Source organism: Phycodurus eques, chromosome 6, assembly GCF_024500275.1.
Source record: "Phycodurus eques isolate BA_2022a chromosome 6, UOR_Pequ_1.1, whole genome shotgun sequence".
Taxonomy (NCBI): domain Eukaryota; kingdom Metazoa; phylum Chordata; class Actinopteri; order Syngnathiformes; family Syngnathidae; genus Phycodurus; species Phycodurus eques.
Window position 1 is genome coordinate 2,448,770 of NC_084530.1, and position 19,204 is coordinate 2,467,973.

Here is a 19,204-nt window from a genome sequence, read left to right on the forward strand (position 1 = left end):
ACTATGCTTCACTGTTGGGACTGTATTGGACAGGCGATGAGCAGTGCCTGGTTTTCTCCACACATGCCACTTAGAATTAAGGCCAAAAATTTCTATCATGGTCTGGAAGAGGCTTCCATCGAGCTACTCTGTCATAAAGCCCCGGCTGATGGACAGCTGCAGTGATGATTGACTTTCTAGAACTTTCGCCCATTTTCCAATTGCATCTCTGGAGCTCAGCCACAGTGATCTTTGGGTTCTTCTTTACCTCTCTCACCAAGGGTCTTCTCCCACAATTGCTCAGTTTGGCTGAACGGCCATCTTTTGGAAGGGTTCTGATCTTGCCAAACGTCTTCAATTTCAAGATTTAGGAGGCCACTGTGCTCTTAGGAACCTTAAGTGCAGCAGATTTTTTTTTGTAACCTTGGCCAGATCTGTGCCTTGCCACAATTTTTTCTCTGAGCTCTTGGCAGTTCCTTTGACCTCCTGATTCTCATTTGCTCTGACATGCACTGTGCGCTGTAAGGTCTTATATAGATAGGGGTGTGGCTTTCCTAATCAAGTCCGATTAGTATAATCAAACACAGCTGAACTCCAATGAAGGTGTAGAACCATCTTAAGGATGACAGAAGAAATGGACAGCACCCGAGTTAAATATGAGTGTTACAATAAAGGGTCTGAATACTTATGGCTGTGGTATTTCAGTTTTTCTTTTTTAATAAAACAGCAAAAATGTCAACAATATATATATATATATGTGTGTGTGTGTGTGTATATGTATATGTATATATATATATATATATATATATATATATATATATAATTATTGATTTAAGGTAATTTAAGTCTCTCCCTACACCTACTTATTGTCCCGTTAGTCTGTTACATTCTGTTCCTGTCTCTTCCCCTCTCTTAACAGTCCATGGTCTTACTGCTGCACAGCCAGCACCAGTACATTTTCGATTATGACTCAGGGGACCGGCTGTCAGCTGTTACCATGCCGAGCGTCGCTCGACACACCATGCAGACCATCAGATCCGTCGGCTACTACAGAAATATCTACATGCCACCTGAGAGCAACGCCTCAGTTACTGTGGACTATTCTGAAGATGGACAGGTGTGTATTAGTTTTACATAATTTGCTATTATAATTTTAGATTGGATACTGTACAAAAGATTTTCCCTTTTCCCCTGAAAGCAGCTACTCACCAGAGAATATTGTGCTTGAAAGTAAAACAATGTCTTAATTAGTGATACACCAACAGTTCGGCTGTCAAAATATTTCGGCCAAAAATACTCCAAAAGTAAATTTTCGGTTTTGGACCAAAATACTTTTTTCTCCAAAATAAAACTACCGAAATAACATCACATCCATAACATGTCACGTGTCGCTTTCATAAGCCGCGAGGAATTAGTGTGGTTCCTAGTTCCAAATCCGTTGCCAAAGGCAAACGACTTGACAGCATAAAAATGTGCTATCCTAAAAATAGCATGTTCCAGACTCCAGAGACTTGTTTTGTATTCCTTAGAGTTAACACTGCTGCCATGGCGCTCTCTCTCTCTCTCTGCCAGTGCTCTGCGTACAATAGATAATAGAAAAAAAACATCATGACATGGCTCCCACATCAATGTGGAATATTCAACATGGCCGCCACGTAGGCACGGGAGGCACGTCTTTTGGAATTGAATGCATTGTGCCACAGCGTTTTATCGAGGTTCCACAGTATAATCTTTATTGGTCCCACATTGGGGAAATTTGCATCATTTCAGCAGCAATACTGGATTCAGGATAGACATTTGTCCCCAAATACTTTTGGCATTATAAAGTTGATGCAATAAGGAAGCTCCAGGAAGGAATAGCAATGGCATTAGCCAAAGCTAATGGAGAGCCAATAAAATGAAATGAAATATACTGCAATAACTGTCCTGCGGTAAGGTTCTTGACATAATTTTAAAAATATGGCAATTCAGACAAATAGGTCTGAAAGTGAATTTTTATAGTTTGGCAGCTGTGCAGTCAGAGCCATAAATGCAATTTTACTAATAATTGGCATAGTTTTATCATTAATAATTGGCTTATTTATTTTTATATTTTAATTCATGTAAAGCGTCTTGCGTTGCATTTTTGGGGGAATGAAAAGCACTTCAAAATAAAGTTTGGTTGATTGGTATTTCGGCCTTGGGCTTCAGTTTCGGTTTTGGTCAAGAATTTTGATTTCGGTGCATCACTATTCTTAATAAAGGTATGTTAAATGATTTGGTCAAAATATCCCAAGGGTCAAGAATTTACATTATGCTTATCATCTCTGTTTTAAGCAGCCAATATTTGAAATCCATCATACCATAATTACACACACTCAATTACTGTGAAGACCTGTGAAAGTTCATATGGTGTTTTATGATTGTGATGGCTGTGCTAGCAACTGCTACCGTCAGAAGTATGTTAAACTACACAAGGAATTTTCCTCGGGTTGTTGGAGCCACTGGAGAACTAGAGCAAGAATGCCACTCATATAAAATATACAATTAGGACATAAACACAAATTTACAAAGTACAGAAAGTTTTTAGGCAATATAAAGTGTCCAGTAGTGTGCTAATACTGATCAACAACAAGTGTGCAAATGCAGAGTGATGGAGCGACAATGATGTTATATAATAATGATTGCAATAATAATGTGGCTCACTCTGTGAGCAAGGCATTGTCCCCACCACGCCTGCTCAAGTGGTGCAGCACTCTTTGCGCACCTCTTTTCCTGTGAACCGCTCCTTGCATGCTTGAATGTCTGTGATCTGGCCCTATGTGTGGCGTGCAACACAAAGTATTCATCGGTGTGGGAGTTGAATTTGACCCTTGATGTACACCTTTGATAAATAAATAAATAAATAAATGAAGGAAGAAATAATTATGGCACTACAGATATGTGCAACTTGTGAAACTGTCACTAAGAAATTAGTCAACTGTTTAATTTTATTTATACACCTGGCAACTTGTTTAAAATTGTGAATAAATAGGTGTGTGCTTTTAAGTGATGGACATTGTCCATGTCCATTAAGATGTTATTATATTTTAAAATTACTTTTTCTCTCTCCTTTCAGCTCCTGAGAGTTGCCCATCTTGGAACTGGACGCCATATATTGTACAAATATCGCAGACAGGTATGTGCATTTCATTTCATATTTGAAAGGAGTGTTTACATACAGTATTAGAGTGCTGATTGAGTACATTCTCAATGGGATAGAGAATGGAGGATTCAAAGATGGATGTTTGTGTCAAGGTTAGGTTTTGTTTGGTTCTTGACAGCAGACTGAGATCAAATCAGGAGGCACACTAACAATATCTGGTGTCCCCAGGCTGATGGAGGTCTGATATTCCTTCGTAGATACTGCAGTAGTGAATGAACGGGGATGTTTGACAGCTTGTATGAACTACACTGAAGCTGATAGAACATGAACAGTATCTGGTGTGGTAAACCAATACAGCACTTTATCTTTCTCCCCAGAACAAGCTGGCAGAGATTCTGTATGATTCAACTCGGGTCAGTTTCACATATGATGAGACGGCCGGTGTGCTGAAGACTGTCAACTTGCAGACTGAAGGGTTTATCTGTTCCATACGGTACCGCCAAATTGGCCCACTGGTTGACCGGCAGATATTTCGCTTCAGTGAGGATGGGATGGTGAACGCACGTTTTGACTACACCTATGACAACAGCTTCAGAGTCACCAGCATGCAGGCCGTAATCAATGAGACTCCACTGCCAATCGATCTCTATCAATTTGATGACATATCAGGAAAGGTTGAGCAATTTGGGAAGTTTGGAGTCATCTATTATGACATTAACCAGGTAAGACAGCACCAGTTAATTTAAAGGATCACATGCCATCAAAATCCAATTTTTTACCACTGTTTTATTCATAAGATAGGTCAAAATGAGTCTGTGACCTGGTTTAATTTTCATATCTATGCGGTTTGTCAAATGAATAAATGAATGAAAAAGTTGATAAAAGGCAGAAGGTTTCTAAAACTACCGAATCAGATTTTGGCATCATTGTGACGTTGATACGCCACTCATTATTCAAGTACCTGCCCACTTCGTCGTTGGTACACGCCCACTCATCTCAGGAAAAATGGCTGAGGGACAGTTCAACTGCGTCTTGTGCAAAGGTTAAACTTTACATCTCCTGTCAACCTCAGAGGAGTTGAGGAATAAACTGTCCGAAGCATTTGGGTACTAAAATTGTGCAGTGTTTGGGCACATTTCACCCAGGATGACTTTAAAGTTTTTTTAAGCTTTCACACATTAAAAATACATTTCCAGATTTTAAGCGAGCAAGACACAGCTGGTCGGCACCAATCCATACCAGTACAGTATATAAAGTATACATATATACTGTATTGTTGCACAACAATACAATACAAAGGATACATTCAAGTGAACTGAGCGTCTCAAAATATCGCAACACTCTTTATTTTCGCCCACGTTCTCTCTCTATAGCAACTGGCATCTTCCTTGATTCCTCCTCTATGGTTTAGTCAACATGATAACAATTTACCGTATGTGCAGACTAAAAGCCTATACTGTACATTCAGGATCGCCGTTCTGGTCGCCCAAAATCAAATCGCTCAACTGTCATTTCAGTTCATGTTCTCTATTAGTGGGCGAGCAATCCAACGCTTGGTGAATTCTGCTTAAGAAATGATAGAAAAACCCAACATCGAAGGATCCAAACGCAACGTCGCTATGAACGCTTCGCCACCATAAAATGGTCGCTGAGATATCGCTAGGGACCAATCAGAGCAAAGCTGTTTTCCATATTTAAATTAAAGAGAACAGTGATCCAGTCGAGGAAAGATTTACATATTGAATATTGAGAAATCCAATTGTTTTTTTTTCTTCCAGGTGATGAAGACCAACTAGAATAGCTTGAAAAAGAGCCTCCTGGGTATTTCCAACCCAAGTTATTTTACAAACCTGATAAAAGGACATCATAGATTATAAAAAAAATAAAAAGAATTAATGGCATCGGACCTTTTAAGAAAAAGTAAAAAAGTTAGATTATCTGGTATTTTAAGGCTATGCACATGATGTGTCTGCAGAGAGAGGTTGAAATATTGTCTTATGAGCACTATCAGGATTTCAAACAACTGATTCACTTCACTTGTCTACACACATGCAGATAATCTCCACAGCAGTTATGACCTACACCAAGCATTTCGACCAGCATGGTCGCATCAAGGAGATCCAGTATGAGATCTTCAGGTCTCTGATGTACTGGATCACCATTCAGTATGACAACATGGGCAGAGTCACCAAGCGTGAGATCAAGATAGGGCCATTTGCCAACACGACGAAATATGGCTATGAATATGATGTTGATGGACAGTTGCAGACAGTCTCCCTCAATGAAAAAATGATATGGAGGTAAGGTCAACATTTAAGGATTTTTTTAAAAAATATTATTTTGATGATTACTGGTGTTAATAGTATCATAAACTGGATTTGCAGGTATAATTATGACCTGAATGGAAACTTACATTTGCTGAATCCGGGAAACAGTGGTCGATTGACACCACTTCGTTACGACCTCAGAGACCGAATCACTCGTCTAGGAGATGTTCAGTACAAATTGGATGAAGATGGTTTTCTAAGACAGAGAGGGGCTGAGATATTTGAATACAACTCCAAAGGTAGGAAAAACCCCTTTTGAATAATGGTTTATTTTCAAAATATATGTAATTGCCGCCATTAACCCCTTATGTAATGCTGATTTTGTTGATGATGCAGTACAGAGATTTACAAACATTCATCATGGGGAGATGACTATCACGTCAACATTGGCTTTGACAGTTTCTTTGAAATTCTTTTTGTGGGGTTGAGTTTGACTACTTTTCTCTGTTTCTTTTCGAACAAAAACTTTTCAGCACGCTCCACAGATTTGAAGGTTCAGACTAATAAAAGATGATTAAAAATCTTACCGTTAGCCATTCTTTTCAAGTTTCAACCGGCGTTCTGATGTTTCAGTGGTATGGATTACTTCTGAGGTAATCCACTTTCTTCATTATTCTGTTTTGTGCAATGAACTAGTTGCTCTACCAGCAGCCTTAGGCCCGCCGCACACTGAGCGGCGAGGCCTAACGCCACATAATTTGTCTGGCAGTGTGCGGGGTTCTGCCATTAGTTTTCATGGCTGTCAGATTGACGGCCACCAATTTTGGTACAAATCGAAATTTGAATCACAGGTGAACGGTGTTGCAATGTCACAGATATACCAACCATTCAAAAATGTGCCGTATCAAATGAGCTATCACAACAAGAATAAACCAGGCATGACGTGAGATCCAGCTGGCTGCCGTCAAGCTGCGCACAAACGCACACACACACGCACACACACACAGTGGGTACGGAAAGTATTCAGAACCCCTTAAATTTTTCACTTTGTTATATTGGAGCCATTTGCTAAAATCATTTAAGTTATTTTTTTCCTCATTAATGTACACACAGCACCCCATATTGACAGAAAAAAACGGAATTGTTGAAATTTTTGCAGATTTGTTAAAAAAGAAAAACTGAAATATCACACAGCCCTAAGTATTCAGACCCTTTGCTCAGTATTTAGTAGAAGCACCCTTTTGAGCTAATACAGCCATGAGTCTTTTTGGGAATGATGCAACAAGTTTTTCACACCTGGATTTGGGGATCCTCAGCCATTCCTCCTTGCAGAGCCTCTCCAGTTCTGTCAGGTTGGATGATGAACGTTGGTGGACAGCCATTTTCAGGTCTCTCAAGAGATGGTCCATTGGGTTTAAGTCAGGGCTCTGGCTGGGCCATTCAAGAACAGTCACGGAGTTGTTCTGAGGCCACTCCTTCATTATTTTAGTGTGTGCTTAGGGTCATTGTCATGTTGGAAGGTGAACCTTTGGCCCAGTCTGAGGTCCTGACCACTCTGGAGAAGGTTTTCGTCCAGAATATCCCTGTACTTGGCAGCATTAATCTTTCCTGCGATTGCAACCAGTCGTCCTGTCCCTGCAGCTGAAAAACACCCCCACAGCATGATACTGCCACCACCATGCTTCACTGTTGGGACTGTATTGGACAGGTGATGAGCAGTGCCTGGTTTTCTCCACACATGCCACTAAGAATTAAGGCCAACAACTGCCAACAACAATCTTGGTCTCATCAGACCAGAGAATCTGATTTCTCACCATCTTGGGAGTCCTTCAAGTGTTTTTTTTTAGCAAACTCCATGCAGGCTTTTATGTCTTGCACTGAGGAGAGGCTTCCGTCGGGCCACTCTGCCATAAAGCCCCGACTGGTGGAAGGCTGCGGTGACAGTTGACTTTCTTGAACTTTCTCCCATCTCCCAACTGCATCTCTGTAGCTCAGCCACAGTGATGTTTGGGTTCTTCTTTATCTCTCTCACCAAGGCTCTTCTCCCCCGATTGCTCAGTTTGGCTGGACGGCCAGCTCGAGGAAGGGTTTTGGTCGTCCCAAACATCTTCCATTTAAGGATTATGGAGGCCACTATGCTCTTGGGAACCTTAAGTGCAGCAGAATTATTTTTTTTGTAACCTCGGCCAGATCTGTGCCTTGCCACAATTCTGTCTCTGAGCTCTTCAGGCAGTTCCTTTGATCAAATGATTCTCATTTGCTCTGACATGCACTGTGAGCTGTAAGGTCTTATATAAACGTGTGTGGCTTTCTTCATCAAGTCCAATCAGTACAATCAAATACAGCTGCACTCCAATGAAGGTGTAGAACCATCTCAAGGATGATCAGATGATATGGACAGCACAGCAACAGCAGTTAAATATGAGTGTCACAGCAAAGGGTTTGAATACTTACGGCTGTGTGATATTTCAGTTTTTCTTTTTTAATAAATCTGAAAAAATTTCAACAACTCTGTTTCAGAGTTGTTGAAACTCTTAAAAAAAGATTCAAGATGGCGCCTACCAGTGTGGTCGCCTCGGTAACGCGCTCCCTAGTATTGTCTTTGTTTTTGTGTTTTTCGTCCGTCTTTGGAGACCTTACACGACTCACTTACACAAGGGGAGACCTGCTAACCATCAAGGAGGCTACTCCGGACTTTCTGTCACCAACTTTCGAAAATCCGCTCAGTTTTTTCCCCGAGTTACTCACCGGAGCGGCGTCCGCGGTTTTCGGCGCATGGAGGCGGAAGCGGCGCCACAGAGGGAAACGAGCCGGCATTCAGGTGAAACTCCGCAAGAGAGGACACAGATTGGCGTTCCCGTCGATCCACCTCGCGAATGTACGCTCCCTACCCAACAAAATGGACGAACTTCATCTTCTGTTAAAGACCAGTAAAGACTTCGGACGTTCCGCGGCCATGTGCTTCACAGAGACCTGGCTTTGCGACGCTGTACCGGATGGCGCCGTCATGCTTCCCGGCTTCAACATTCATCGAGCGGACCGCGACATGGAATCATCGGGGAAAACAAAAGGTGGCGGGATATGCCTCCATATCAACGAAAAATGGTGTACGGACGTCACGGTGCTCAGCACACACTGCAGCCCGCATCTGGAGTCGCTGTTTTTGAACTGTAAACCATTCCACTCGCCACGTGAGTTTGCATCGTTTATACTGGCTGGAGCATTTATTACACCTCAAGCTAACACGAACGCCGCATTGCTAACGCTCGCCGAACAAGTCAACGAAATTGAAAAAAAAACACCTGGACTCACCCCTCAATATTCTCGGGGATTTTAACAAAGCTAAACTCAACCACGAACTCCCTAAATACAAGCAGCACATCAACTGTCCTACCAGGGAAAATAATACTTTAGACCACACTTACACTACGGTAAAAAACGCATACCGTGCTATACCTCGTGCAGCCCTGGGCTCGTCTGATCACTGCTTAATTCACTTAATACCGACGTACAAGCAAGAACTTAAATGTGCGAAGGCTACAGTGGAAACAGTCAAAAAGTGGACCAATGAAGCCAAGATGGAACTTCAAAGCTGTTTAGACTGCACAGACTGGAGTGTCTTTGAAAATTCAGCTGGCAGCCTGGATGAATATACGGACACTGTCACATCCTATATCAGTTTCTGTGAAGAGGTTTGTGTACCAACAAAATCATTTCGGACATTCAACAACAACAAGCCATGGTTCACTGCTAAACTTAAGGAGCTTCGCCAAGCTAAGGAAGATGCATATCAGAGCGGGGACAGCGCCCTGTATAATCGAGCTAGAAAACAGCTTACTAAAGAAATTAATATTGCAAAGAGGATCTATGCAGCAAAGTTGGAAAAACAGTTTAGCGCGAACGACTCAAAATCAGTCTGGCATGCATTCCAATCGCTGACTAATTACAAGCGACGATCCCCCCAAGCTGAGAACAATAGCACACTAGCCAACGACTTGAATACCTTCTACTGCAGATTTGAAAAGGACAGTTTCACTCCAAACACCCACCCGGCCGCACCCACGACCACAACCACACCTCTGACTTCTGCGTTAACCATCCATGAACAGGATGTGAGACGCATCTTTAAACAACAGAAGATTAACAAAGCGGCAGGCCCGGACCATGTGTCCCCATCCTGCCTCAAAGTCTGCGCGGACCAGCTCGCTCCAGTCTTCACTCAGATCTTCAACAGATCTTTGGAAATGTGCGAAGTTCCATCCTGTTTCAAACGCTCCACCATCATTCCAGTCCCCAAGAAACCTGCAATCTCTGGTCTGAATGACTACAGGCCTGTCGCTTTGACATCTGTGGTCATGAAGTCCTTTGAACGTCTCATGCTGGACCACCTCAAGAGTGTCACAGGTCCCCTGCTGGACCCCCTGCAGTTTGCCTACCAAGCGAACAGGTCTGCGGATGATGCAGTCAACATGGGACTGCACTTCATCCTAGAACACCTCGACAGTGCAGGGACCTACGCGAGGATCCTGTTCGTGGACTTCAGCTCAGCGTTCAACACCATCATCCCTGAACTCCTTTCAACCAAGCTTCTCCAGCTCAGCGTCTCACCTGCCATCTGCCAGTGGATTTACAGCTTTCTGACGGGCAGGACACAGCAGGTCAGGCTGGGGGAGGCCACCTCATCCACACGCAGCATCAGCACTGGGGCGCCCCAAGGTTGTGTCCTCTCTCCGCTGCTCTTCTCTCGCTACACGAACGACTGCACCTCAGCGAACCCGACTGTCAAGCTCCTGAAGTATGCAGATGACACCACTGTCATCGGGCCTCATCAAGGACGGTGACGAGTCTGCATATCGACAGGAAGCGTAGCGGCTGGAGCTGTGGTGCGGCCGACACAACCTGGAGCTGAACACGCTCAAGACTGTAGAGATGATTGTGGACTTCAGGAGGCATTCTTCGCCACAACTGCCCCTCACGTTGTCCAGCTGCCTTGTGTCAACCGTCGAGACCTTCAAGTTCCTGGGAATTACAATCTCTCAGGACCTGAAGTGGGCGACCAATATCAACTCCGTCCTCAAAAAGGCCCAGCAGAGGATGTACTTCCTGCGGCTTCTGAGAAACCACGGCCTGCCACCGGAGCTGCTGAGACAGTGCTACACAGCGGTCATCGAATCGGTCCTGTGTTCTTCCATCACAGTCTGGTTTGGTGCTGCTACAAAAAAGGACAAACTCCGACTGCAACGGACAATCAAAACTGCTGAAATGATTGTCGGTACCCCCCTACCCACCATTGAGGACTTGCACGCTACCAGAACTAAGACAAGGGCGTGCAAAATCCTCTCGGACCGTCTGCACCCCTGTCACCAGCTCTTCCAGCTCCTTCCCTCAGGTAGGCGCTACCGATCAACGCAAACTAGAACTAGTAGACATTCCAACAGCTTCTTCCCTCTTGCGATCAACTTCTTAAAAACCTAACCTATAATTCCATTACAACAAGCTGGACATTTTTTGACTTGAATTCGTTGTCACATTTCTGTGGGGCCAATTATGTATTACTCGTGCACTCACTGTAGTTGTCTCACCATGCTGCACTATTTGCATATACTGGCCACTCATGCCAGAATAGCATCTGCTCCATTTGCACACTGATTGAGGAGTATCTGTAACATTTGCACAACCAACATTGTCCCAGATGATCGGACTACTCGTCACTTTAAACCGCATACACTCCTTGAAGTCTCAGCGCCCTTTGCACAATGGTCATTGCACCGGACTATTGCAATATTAGTCATTCGAACTGCTCTAAGTGCTAGAGGACTCTGCATCTTTTTGCACAATTGTTTTTTGTCAATGTCTTTATGTCCCCAAAGTGTTCTGTAAATTGACTGTCTGTTGTACTAGAGCGGCTCCAAATACCAGAGACAAATTCCTTGTGTGTTTCGGACATACTTGGCAGATAAAGATTATTCTGATTCTGATTTTTTTCTGTCAATATGGGGTGCTGTGTGTACATTGAGGGAAAAAATGAACTTAAATGATTTTAGCAAATGGCTGCAATATAACAAAGAGTAAGAAATGTAAGTAGCGAATACTTGTTTGTATGTAGCGGACATGCCATGCAAAAGATGCCACCTGGCACCCCAGGCTCGCTCTACCGCCGCTCCCCGCCGAGGTAGACTGTAACGCAGACTCTAAATGGATTAACACAATAAACTATCTTCAACAAGACACAGACATTTGCTTTGTCAAGCCGATGCTAAGTGAATCACGTCTGCCTGAGACTTCAAAGGGGAGACCCACAGATGCTGGGTTCGCCCCCGAACGCTAAATTAATTAACTCCCCGCCAGTCGAAGGATTGGACCCGCAGCGACGTCTCCACCCTGCTGAGAGCTGCCACTTGGGAGTTGGAACGGGCAACAGCGACACCCATGGGCGAAGGAACGACACTACATACGGGGGTTCATAAGAAAGTCAGTGACTCGACTGGAAGTCAATATTTTAAGAACTTTACATGAACGCCACTAGTGACTGTATTGCTGCAAACTTGAATGTCTAATGTCAAATCTGTTGTTAACTGAACCAGAGGGAATGTCTCACCCCATGCCACAAATGTCACATGAAAATGTTCTCCACACCACATAACATTTGAAACATTCATTACAGGTATGAAAGAGGATAAGCGTGGACCAATGCAGGGTGAGGAAAATGGTCTCGTTATCTTAAACCCAATAATTAATATTTTATTCCACTGGTTTGAAACCACAAAATAATCCTAGAATGAAAAAATAACGCCAAAAGGCAGTCTAGCCCCTCTGTGTTCACAAAGGTGGGAGAAAAGAAGGGGGGACCCACTCTGGCCATAAAAGGGGCCGGAGCTGGGAGAAGTAGAGAACCTTTTTTGAGTCTTGGTGCAGAGGTCTTTTTGGTCACTCCGACCAACTCGCCGAGGACCGCCCACCTCAGCCGAGGTGGAAGCACACATCAGACGATCCTCGGCTGCCGCTTCTTGTAAGCGCTTCGAGCCACCCTGCTTGGGGGCCCGAACTCAATCTGAGAGAACGGAAGCGTACGCAGCGCGCCCGCTCCGAACGTCACCCGAGAAGTCCTGCCTGAGAACTCGTTGGCCTCCTGCTGCTCCTGTTTTTCCATTCCTCCCTCCCGTCAAATCCACCTGTTACCGGTGCGGACCGGGCCAGCCGAACACTCGGGAGCCTGACTCGCCTTCTTCAAACGTGTTCCAGACACGTAAGTCCAACATTGCGGTCAACTAAAAGTACGGATTAGTGCATATTTGGGTTTATATTAACGAGACCAGGAGTCCTCAACTGTATGCATTCACTACACGCCCATTCTGCTCATCTCACGTCACAAATCCCTTCCTTTGCCAATGTGCGTAGATATGTTGTTTGTTTTGTGTTTTTGTCTGTGTTTTATCATTTTAAAGCCCTTTTTATTATTACATTTTCTATAAAATTCACCACTTGCATTGTGTTATTGGGTTCGGAACTAAACCTCTAGAAAGTCTAGAACTCAAAATTCCTGAATTGTAGCCACCTTCCGTTAAGAGACTGATTATAAAGGTTTGTCGTCATTTCGCCTCAAATTAAACTTGTAAAAATATGACGTGGTGCCCCCCATATCTATCAAAGATCTTGATTTATAACGCTGTAATTTAAAATTACGATAACCCAGAAGTGTAGGCAGACAGTTCTGAGGATCGGGGTTCAATCACTGGCCCCACCTGTGTGGAGTTTGCATGTTCTCCCCGTGCCTGCGTGGGTTTTCTCCCACATCCCAAAAACATGCATTAATTGAAGACTCTAAATTGCCCGTAGGTGTGAATGTGAGTGCGAATGGTTGGTTTCTATGTGCCCTGGGATTGGCTGGCAACCAGTTCAGGGTGTACCCCGCCTCCTGTCCGATGATAGCTGGGATAGGCTCCAGCACGCCCACGACCCTAGTGAGGAGAAGCGGCTGTGGATGGATGGATGGATGGATGGATAACCCGGAATTGACGCAGGCGCCGCTTCCAACTCATTCTTTTCTTCTAAATTAAGCTCAAATTTGATGTCCCCCAATAAACGCTACAATATATAATATGTAATATTCACACAGTACCGTGAAAACGTCCTGGCCCCCTTCTCAAATTATTCTATTTTTGCAGTTTCACAACTTGTTTAAAATCAAACAAATGTAATTATCAGATAAATAGAACCCAAGTGAACTTAAAATGCTGTTTTTAAATGGTTATTTCATTTATTAAGGAAAGAGAAAATTCAGTTACCTGGCCCAATGTGGAAAAAGTAATGGGCCCCCTAAACCTAATAACTGGTTGCGTCATCCTCAGCAGCAACAACTGAAATCAACCGTTTTCTATAACTGGCAATGAGTCTTCCACATCTCTGTGGAGCTATTTTGGCCTACCCGCCTTGCAGTATTGTTTGAATTCAACAAAAAATTGAGGGTTTTCGACTATGAACGGCTTTTTTAAGGTCATGCCACTGCATTTCAATCGGATTCTAGTCTGGACTTTGACGATGCCACTTCAAAACCTTCATTTTGTTTTTTTTAAGGCAATGCTGTGTTTTGGATTGTTATGCTGATGGAGAACCCAAGTACGCTTCATCTTGAGGTCATAAACCGATGGCTAAAATTCATGGTTCCATCAATCACAGCAAGTTGTCCAGGTCCACATAATATTCTCCCAAAAGTCTTGGGAATCATTCGTTGTTTTTGTTTTTTGGAAAAGTAAGATGAGGCTTTGTTATTTTTGGTCAGCAGTGGTTTTTGGCTTGGAACTCTGCCATGGATGCCATTTTTGCCCAGTCTCTTCCTTATTGTTGTGTCATGAACTTAACTGAGGCAAGGGAAGTCTGCAGTTCTTTAGAAGTTGTCCTGAGTTGCTTTGTGATCTCCTGGATGAGTCATTGCTGTTCCCTTGGCGTAATCTTTGTCGGCCAGCCACTCCTGGGAAGGTTCACCGCAGTTCCTTTTTTTCTCCATGTGAGGATAATGGCTCTCCCTATAGTTCCCTGGAATCCTAAAGCTTTAGAAATGGCTTTTGTAACTCTTTCCATACTGTCCATCCATCCATTTTCTACACCGCTTATCCTATTCAGGGTCGCAGGGCGCTGGAGCCTAGCCCAGTTTACTTTGAGTGAAAGGCAGACTACACCTTGAACTGGTCGCCAGATCGCCGCACGGCACATGCAGAGACAGACAACTATTCAGACTCACATTCACACCGTCACTGAGGAGGACAGATTCTTTATTTAAGAAGTCTGGAGTTAATCAAGCTTGGCTGTGATCAGTGAAATTAACTAAAAATTGTGATTAGCCACAATTCATGATTTAAGAAGGGGGGTAATTACTTTTTCACACAGGGACAGGTAACTTTACATTTTTTCCCCTTTAATAAATGACAACAATATTTTAAAACAGCATTTTAACTTCACTTGTGTTATATTTGTCTATTTACGTTTGTTTGATGACCTCAGACATTAAAGTGGGGAAACTATGTAAATATATAAGAATTTGAGAAGGGGCGAATCCTTTTTCACACCTATATATATATATATATATATATATATATATTACAATAATATTTTACTAAAATTCTAATTTGTAACAGTGTATCTGTGGCTAAAAAATGAATGAATGCCAACAACCTGAAATATCCACACTATGTCCTGTATTTCTCACGCATTTTCTATCATCATAATATAGTTACAGCAGCCAGGGTAATTCGCTTCATCCTTGACAGACAGTTATGCCATGTTGTTTTTGGTCCAATAAAAAAATAATATAGAGTAGTATATGTGGAGGCTCAAACCGTTCTTTTCCGATAAGAACACCAGGGGTCACAGGTTTTCCATTGCAGGGAGTTGGTTATACAGGATGTGCGAGGGTCAATGGCCTGGTGTGCAGCTGTGTCTTCGGCTGTTTTTGCATTTGTCCGTTTCAGTCGCATTCGGCTGCGTCGCTCAGTGTGCGGCAGGTTTAGACTACAAAGGCATTTCTCAGATAAATACTGAAATGCTTGTGTGGATTAAAATGTTAATTTTATGTCATTTTTTTAGCTTTGTTTTTAAAGAAATGAAACATTAAGACTAGCAGAAAAATATTGTTGTTTTTTTAAATCTATGATCCATATTGTGTAGTTATTTTACATCATAAAAATAACTTGAAGTCCAACTACCAATCATCCAATTTTACCATGATGTTCACAGTGAGTGAATATTACATTTTGGACCTCCTGCCATAATGTGATGCTGCTCAATTTACACATGGCATCTTTCACTTTTGACCTCCTGATTTTATTGTGCCTGTGACTACGCTAGGTCTTCTCATTCGGGTCTACAGTAAAGCTGCCAGTTGGACCATCCAGTACCGTTACGACGGTCTGGGTAGACGAGTGGCAGCCAGGAACAGTCAAGGACAACATCTGCAGTTCTTCTATGCTGACCTGAACTACCCCACCAGGATTACACATGTTTACAACCACTCTAGCTCCGAAATCACCTCCTTTTACTATGACTTGCAGGTAACAACTTTTGATTTTTAATTTATTTTTTATTTTTTTCAATCTTTTTTTCTAAAATGTGCTTGCACTATGGTGGCCTGGAAGTGCAAAACAAATTAACAAAAGCCAAAACACTTTTACATTTCAGAAAACAAATGAATAAAAACCGAAACACTTTTACATTTAAGAAATGACAAACAAAATTCAAAACACTTTTACAAAACACGAAACAAATTACAATTGAGACAACCCGGAGAGGGAACGTCCCATTTTGCAAGACCTGCCTCGCTTCAACATGATTGGCTCCTGCATCGCAGGAAGGGGAGGCTACGCAGAGATGTCCATCCCAAATATTATTTAAAAAAAAAAAAAAAAAAACAGAGAAGTTTATTATGGTTAGGGTTAGGACTAGGGTAGGGTTTAGGACAGTTTAGGATGAGTTAAGGTTAGGATTATGGTGGTTAAGGCTGGCGCACACAAACAACGGTGTGAAAAAAAAAATCACAGAATGCAACCGAAGCCTCGTTCAGAGCTTCACATTTTTTGATAAAGAATAAGAAAGTATTTTCGGATGGGTAGGTTTTCAAAGAAGCTATGATGATTGTTGCCAAAACAATGTTCAAACATGAGAAGCATGGTCCCGATGTCATCTCTGCTCTCACCACTGTCCAACTTGGAGCAAGTACGATGGCTAGACGAGTGTCATCTATGTCGGAGAACTTAACAGAGCAACCGGACCAGGATCTCGCTACGTGCAGGTGGTTTAGCATTCAGCGTGACGAGTCGGTGGACAGCGACAGTGCCATTAGAGAAGCTGGTGTCGTTGACAACAGCCATGACAGGCCGGCATCCCGGCTTTATTGCGCAATACAAAGGTGATGCAGACTTCCCGAAAATTCGACATTACCCCTGCATCATTCACCAGCAGGCGATATGCGCAAAAGTGACCGGTTTTGATCATGTGACGACCCCTGTCGTGAAGGTAATAAATGGCATCCGCTCCAAACCCAAACAGCACAGGATGTTTCGTGTGCAATTGGAGCAGTTGTCCTGCTCAGATGATAAGTGCAGTAAATGCATTTAAAGCAAAGATGAAAATGTTTTCGGTGCATTTATAGAGCAAAAAAATGCTGCACTTTCCCTCTGCGCGGTCAGTGTTAGATGGCAATGCTTCTGCACCTGCAGCTTTGGATCAAGTAGTATACAAGTACTCCCAAATCATAAACAGACTAGGACAGGAATTTGAAGGCAAAGACTTGTGGACAAAGAAAAGTACAGGTTGTATGCACAGCAGCTATGAAAATTGCCTGCTTTTTTTTTTTTTGGTTCAACCTATCTATGTGAATCAGACTTTTCCAACATGAACTTTATCAAGAACAAACACACAACACGCCTGACTGATGCACATTTACAAGACTCACTCAGAGTTGCAGTGTCGAATTATACACCAGATTACAACACACTGGTGAGCAGAATGCAGTGCCAGGCCTCCCTCCCACCAACATAAATGAGTAGACAAATCACAGAGACAATATTTGTTTTGAAAACATCATATCAATAATGCATTAAAAATATTGCACAAAATGTTCAAACCTGTTCAGAATGGACTTTATAACTTGTGACAAGAAGATGGATGATGTCTTTGTCCTAAAAATGTTACAAATGATTATTTGCACTACAAGGACAGCAGGTGTTCCCCCTGACTTTCAAATATTTGCGCACATAAACATAAATAAATGTTTCTTGTTTAAACATGTTTTTCTTACCATTATTGTAGAAAATAATTACCATTGATATGTGAGCAGTCTCTTCACATAGTGCTACTACTACTGCTATTCTTTTTATTATGATTACTACTAAAAAGTCATCCGTGCAGTTTTATGTCATGTCAGAAGTGTGCCGCAAACAGCTCATGTAGCCCTTCGTAGTATCGGTGCTCACGAAGTAGCGCTCAGCTTCAAAAAGGTTGGTGACGCCTGTTGTACAGGGATGCAGCAGCCGATCGTATTGCAGCGGCATGTGTCCTGAAGCCAGTATAATTGGAGCAGGGCGTGCCCTTCCAGGAAAATGCGCTGGATTCCTAATAATGTTGGACGTTCCCTTTCTGGGTTGGCTCAATTGTAATTTGTGAAAAAACCCACGCCGGCACGGGGAGAACATGCAAACTCCACACAGGCGGGGCCGGGATTTGAACCCCGGCCCTCAGAACTGTGAGGCAGACGTACCAACCAGTTTTAAACCATTGTATCACCACTTGCATCACTTGCAATGCCCTCTCCTCCAACAAGAGTGACATCTGACTTCACAAAGGTTGTGTAAAATCTCCCACATACTGCATACAAATAACAAAATCTTGTGTAATGCCTATCAAGATGAACTGTTATTCCTTTAAAATGGGAACCTTTTTTTTCACTCCATAGTTTCATCCATAAAATGGACAGTATGTGCTCATGTGTTACCGTATGATTGCAACATGTTTTGGGTGCTTTTCAGAGGGGGAAAAAATCGGAGAGGAAATGTATAACGTTTCATTAGAATATTAACAGTATGTATAATACTGTTAATATATTAACAGTATGTATAATAAAAATGTTTATTGCACAGGGCCACGTTTTTGCGATGGAAATCAGCAGTGGAGAAGAGTTTTATATTGCATGTGATAACACTGGGACCCCGTTGGCTGTCTTCAGCAACAATGGACTCTTACTTAAGCAGGTATGCGCAGTAACCACAGCCACAGCCACCATGTGATGTTTCACACCCGAGACTCTCTGCCCTTTGTGTTGAAAGCAATTGTTGGTGTCACGCTGACTTTGCAAGGCATCTAATTATGTAAATGGCGCAACAAACGTCAACTATGTGCAAAGCACACACGTCCTGGCAATAGGCCGCTTTGGTGGGACTTGTCTGAATGGGACAGGCAAATAAATCCCGGCACTCCTCTTATGCCTCTGATGCGCCAATTTGCAAAGAATTGAGTGTGAAAGCAGCTTGTATTTGCTTGGGACATAATAAATAAAAAAAAAAAAACATGTTTGTGTGCAGTATATCGCTACTAATATTAAAAATGACACAAGGCCTATGTGCAGGTGCAGTACACGGCGTATGGCGAGATTTATTTTGATTCAAACCCAGATTTTGTGCTGGTTATTGGTTTCCATGGAGGCTTGTATGATCGTCTGACACGATTACTACATTTTGGAGATAGAGACTATGACATCCCCGCCGGGAGGTAAGTTGTTCACTCTTCTTCACTTTGTTCTGAGAACGAGCTGTGATTCTACTTTACATAACCACTTTGTCAGTGATTT

The 19,204-nt window shown here is 42.7% G+C and overlaps 1 protein-coding gene across 5 annotated transcripts in view; it reads left to right on the forward strand.

Annotated features, from left to right (window-relative positions):
* Window positions 1-19,204, forward strand: part of LOC133404486 (teneurin-3-like) — a 281,787-nt gene that overhangs the window by 254,765 nt on the left and 7,818 nt on the right. For all 5 annotated transcript variants that reach the window (XM_061680417.1, XM_061680418.1, XM_061680419.1 and 2 more), the window contains 8 exons: window positions 899-1,096; window positions 3,077-3,136; window positions 3,481-3,825; window positions 5,159-5,403; window positions 5,488-5,669; window positions 15,712-15,914; window positions 18,498-18,608; window positions 18,983-19,125. In XM_061680417.1, coding sequence (XP_061536401.1) covers window positions 899-1,096; window positions 3,077-3,136; window positions 3,481-3,825; window positions 5,159-5,403; window positions 5,488-5,669; window positions 15,712-15,914; window positions 18,498-18,608; window positions 18,983-19,125 — 1,487 coding nt within the window. The remainder of the gene's footprint in view (window positions 1-898; window positions 1,097-3,076; window positions 3,137-3,480; window positions 3,826-5,158; window positions 5,404-5,487; window positions 5,670-15,711; window positions 15,915-18,497; window positions 18,609-18,982; window positions 19,126-19,204) is intronic.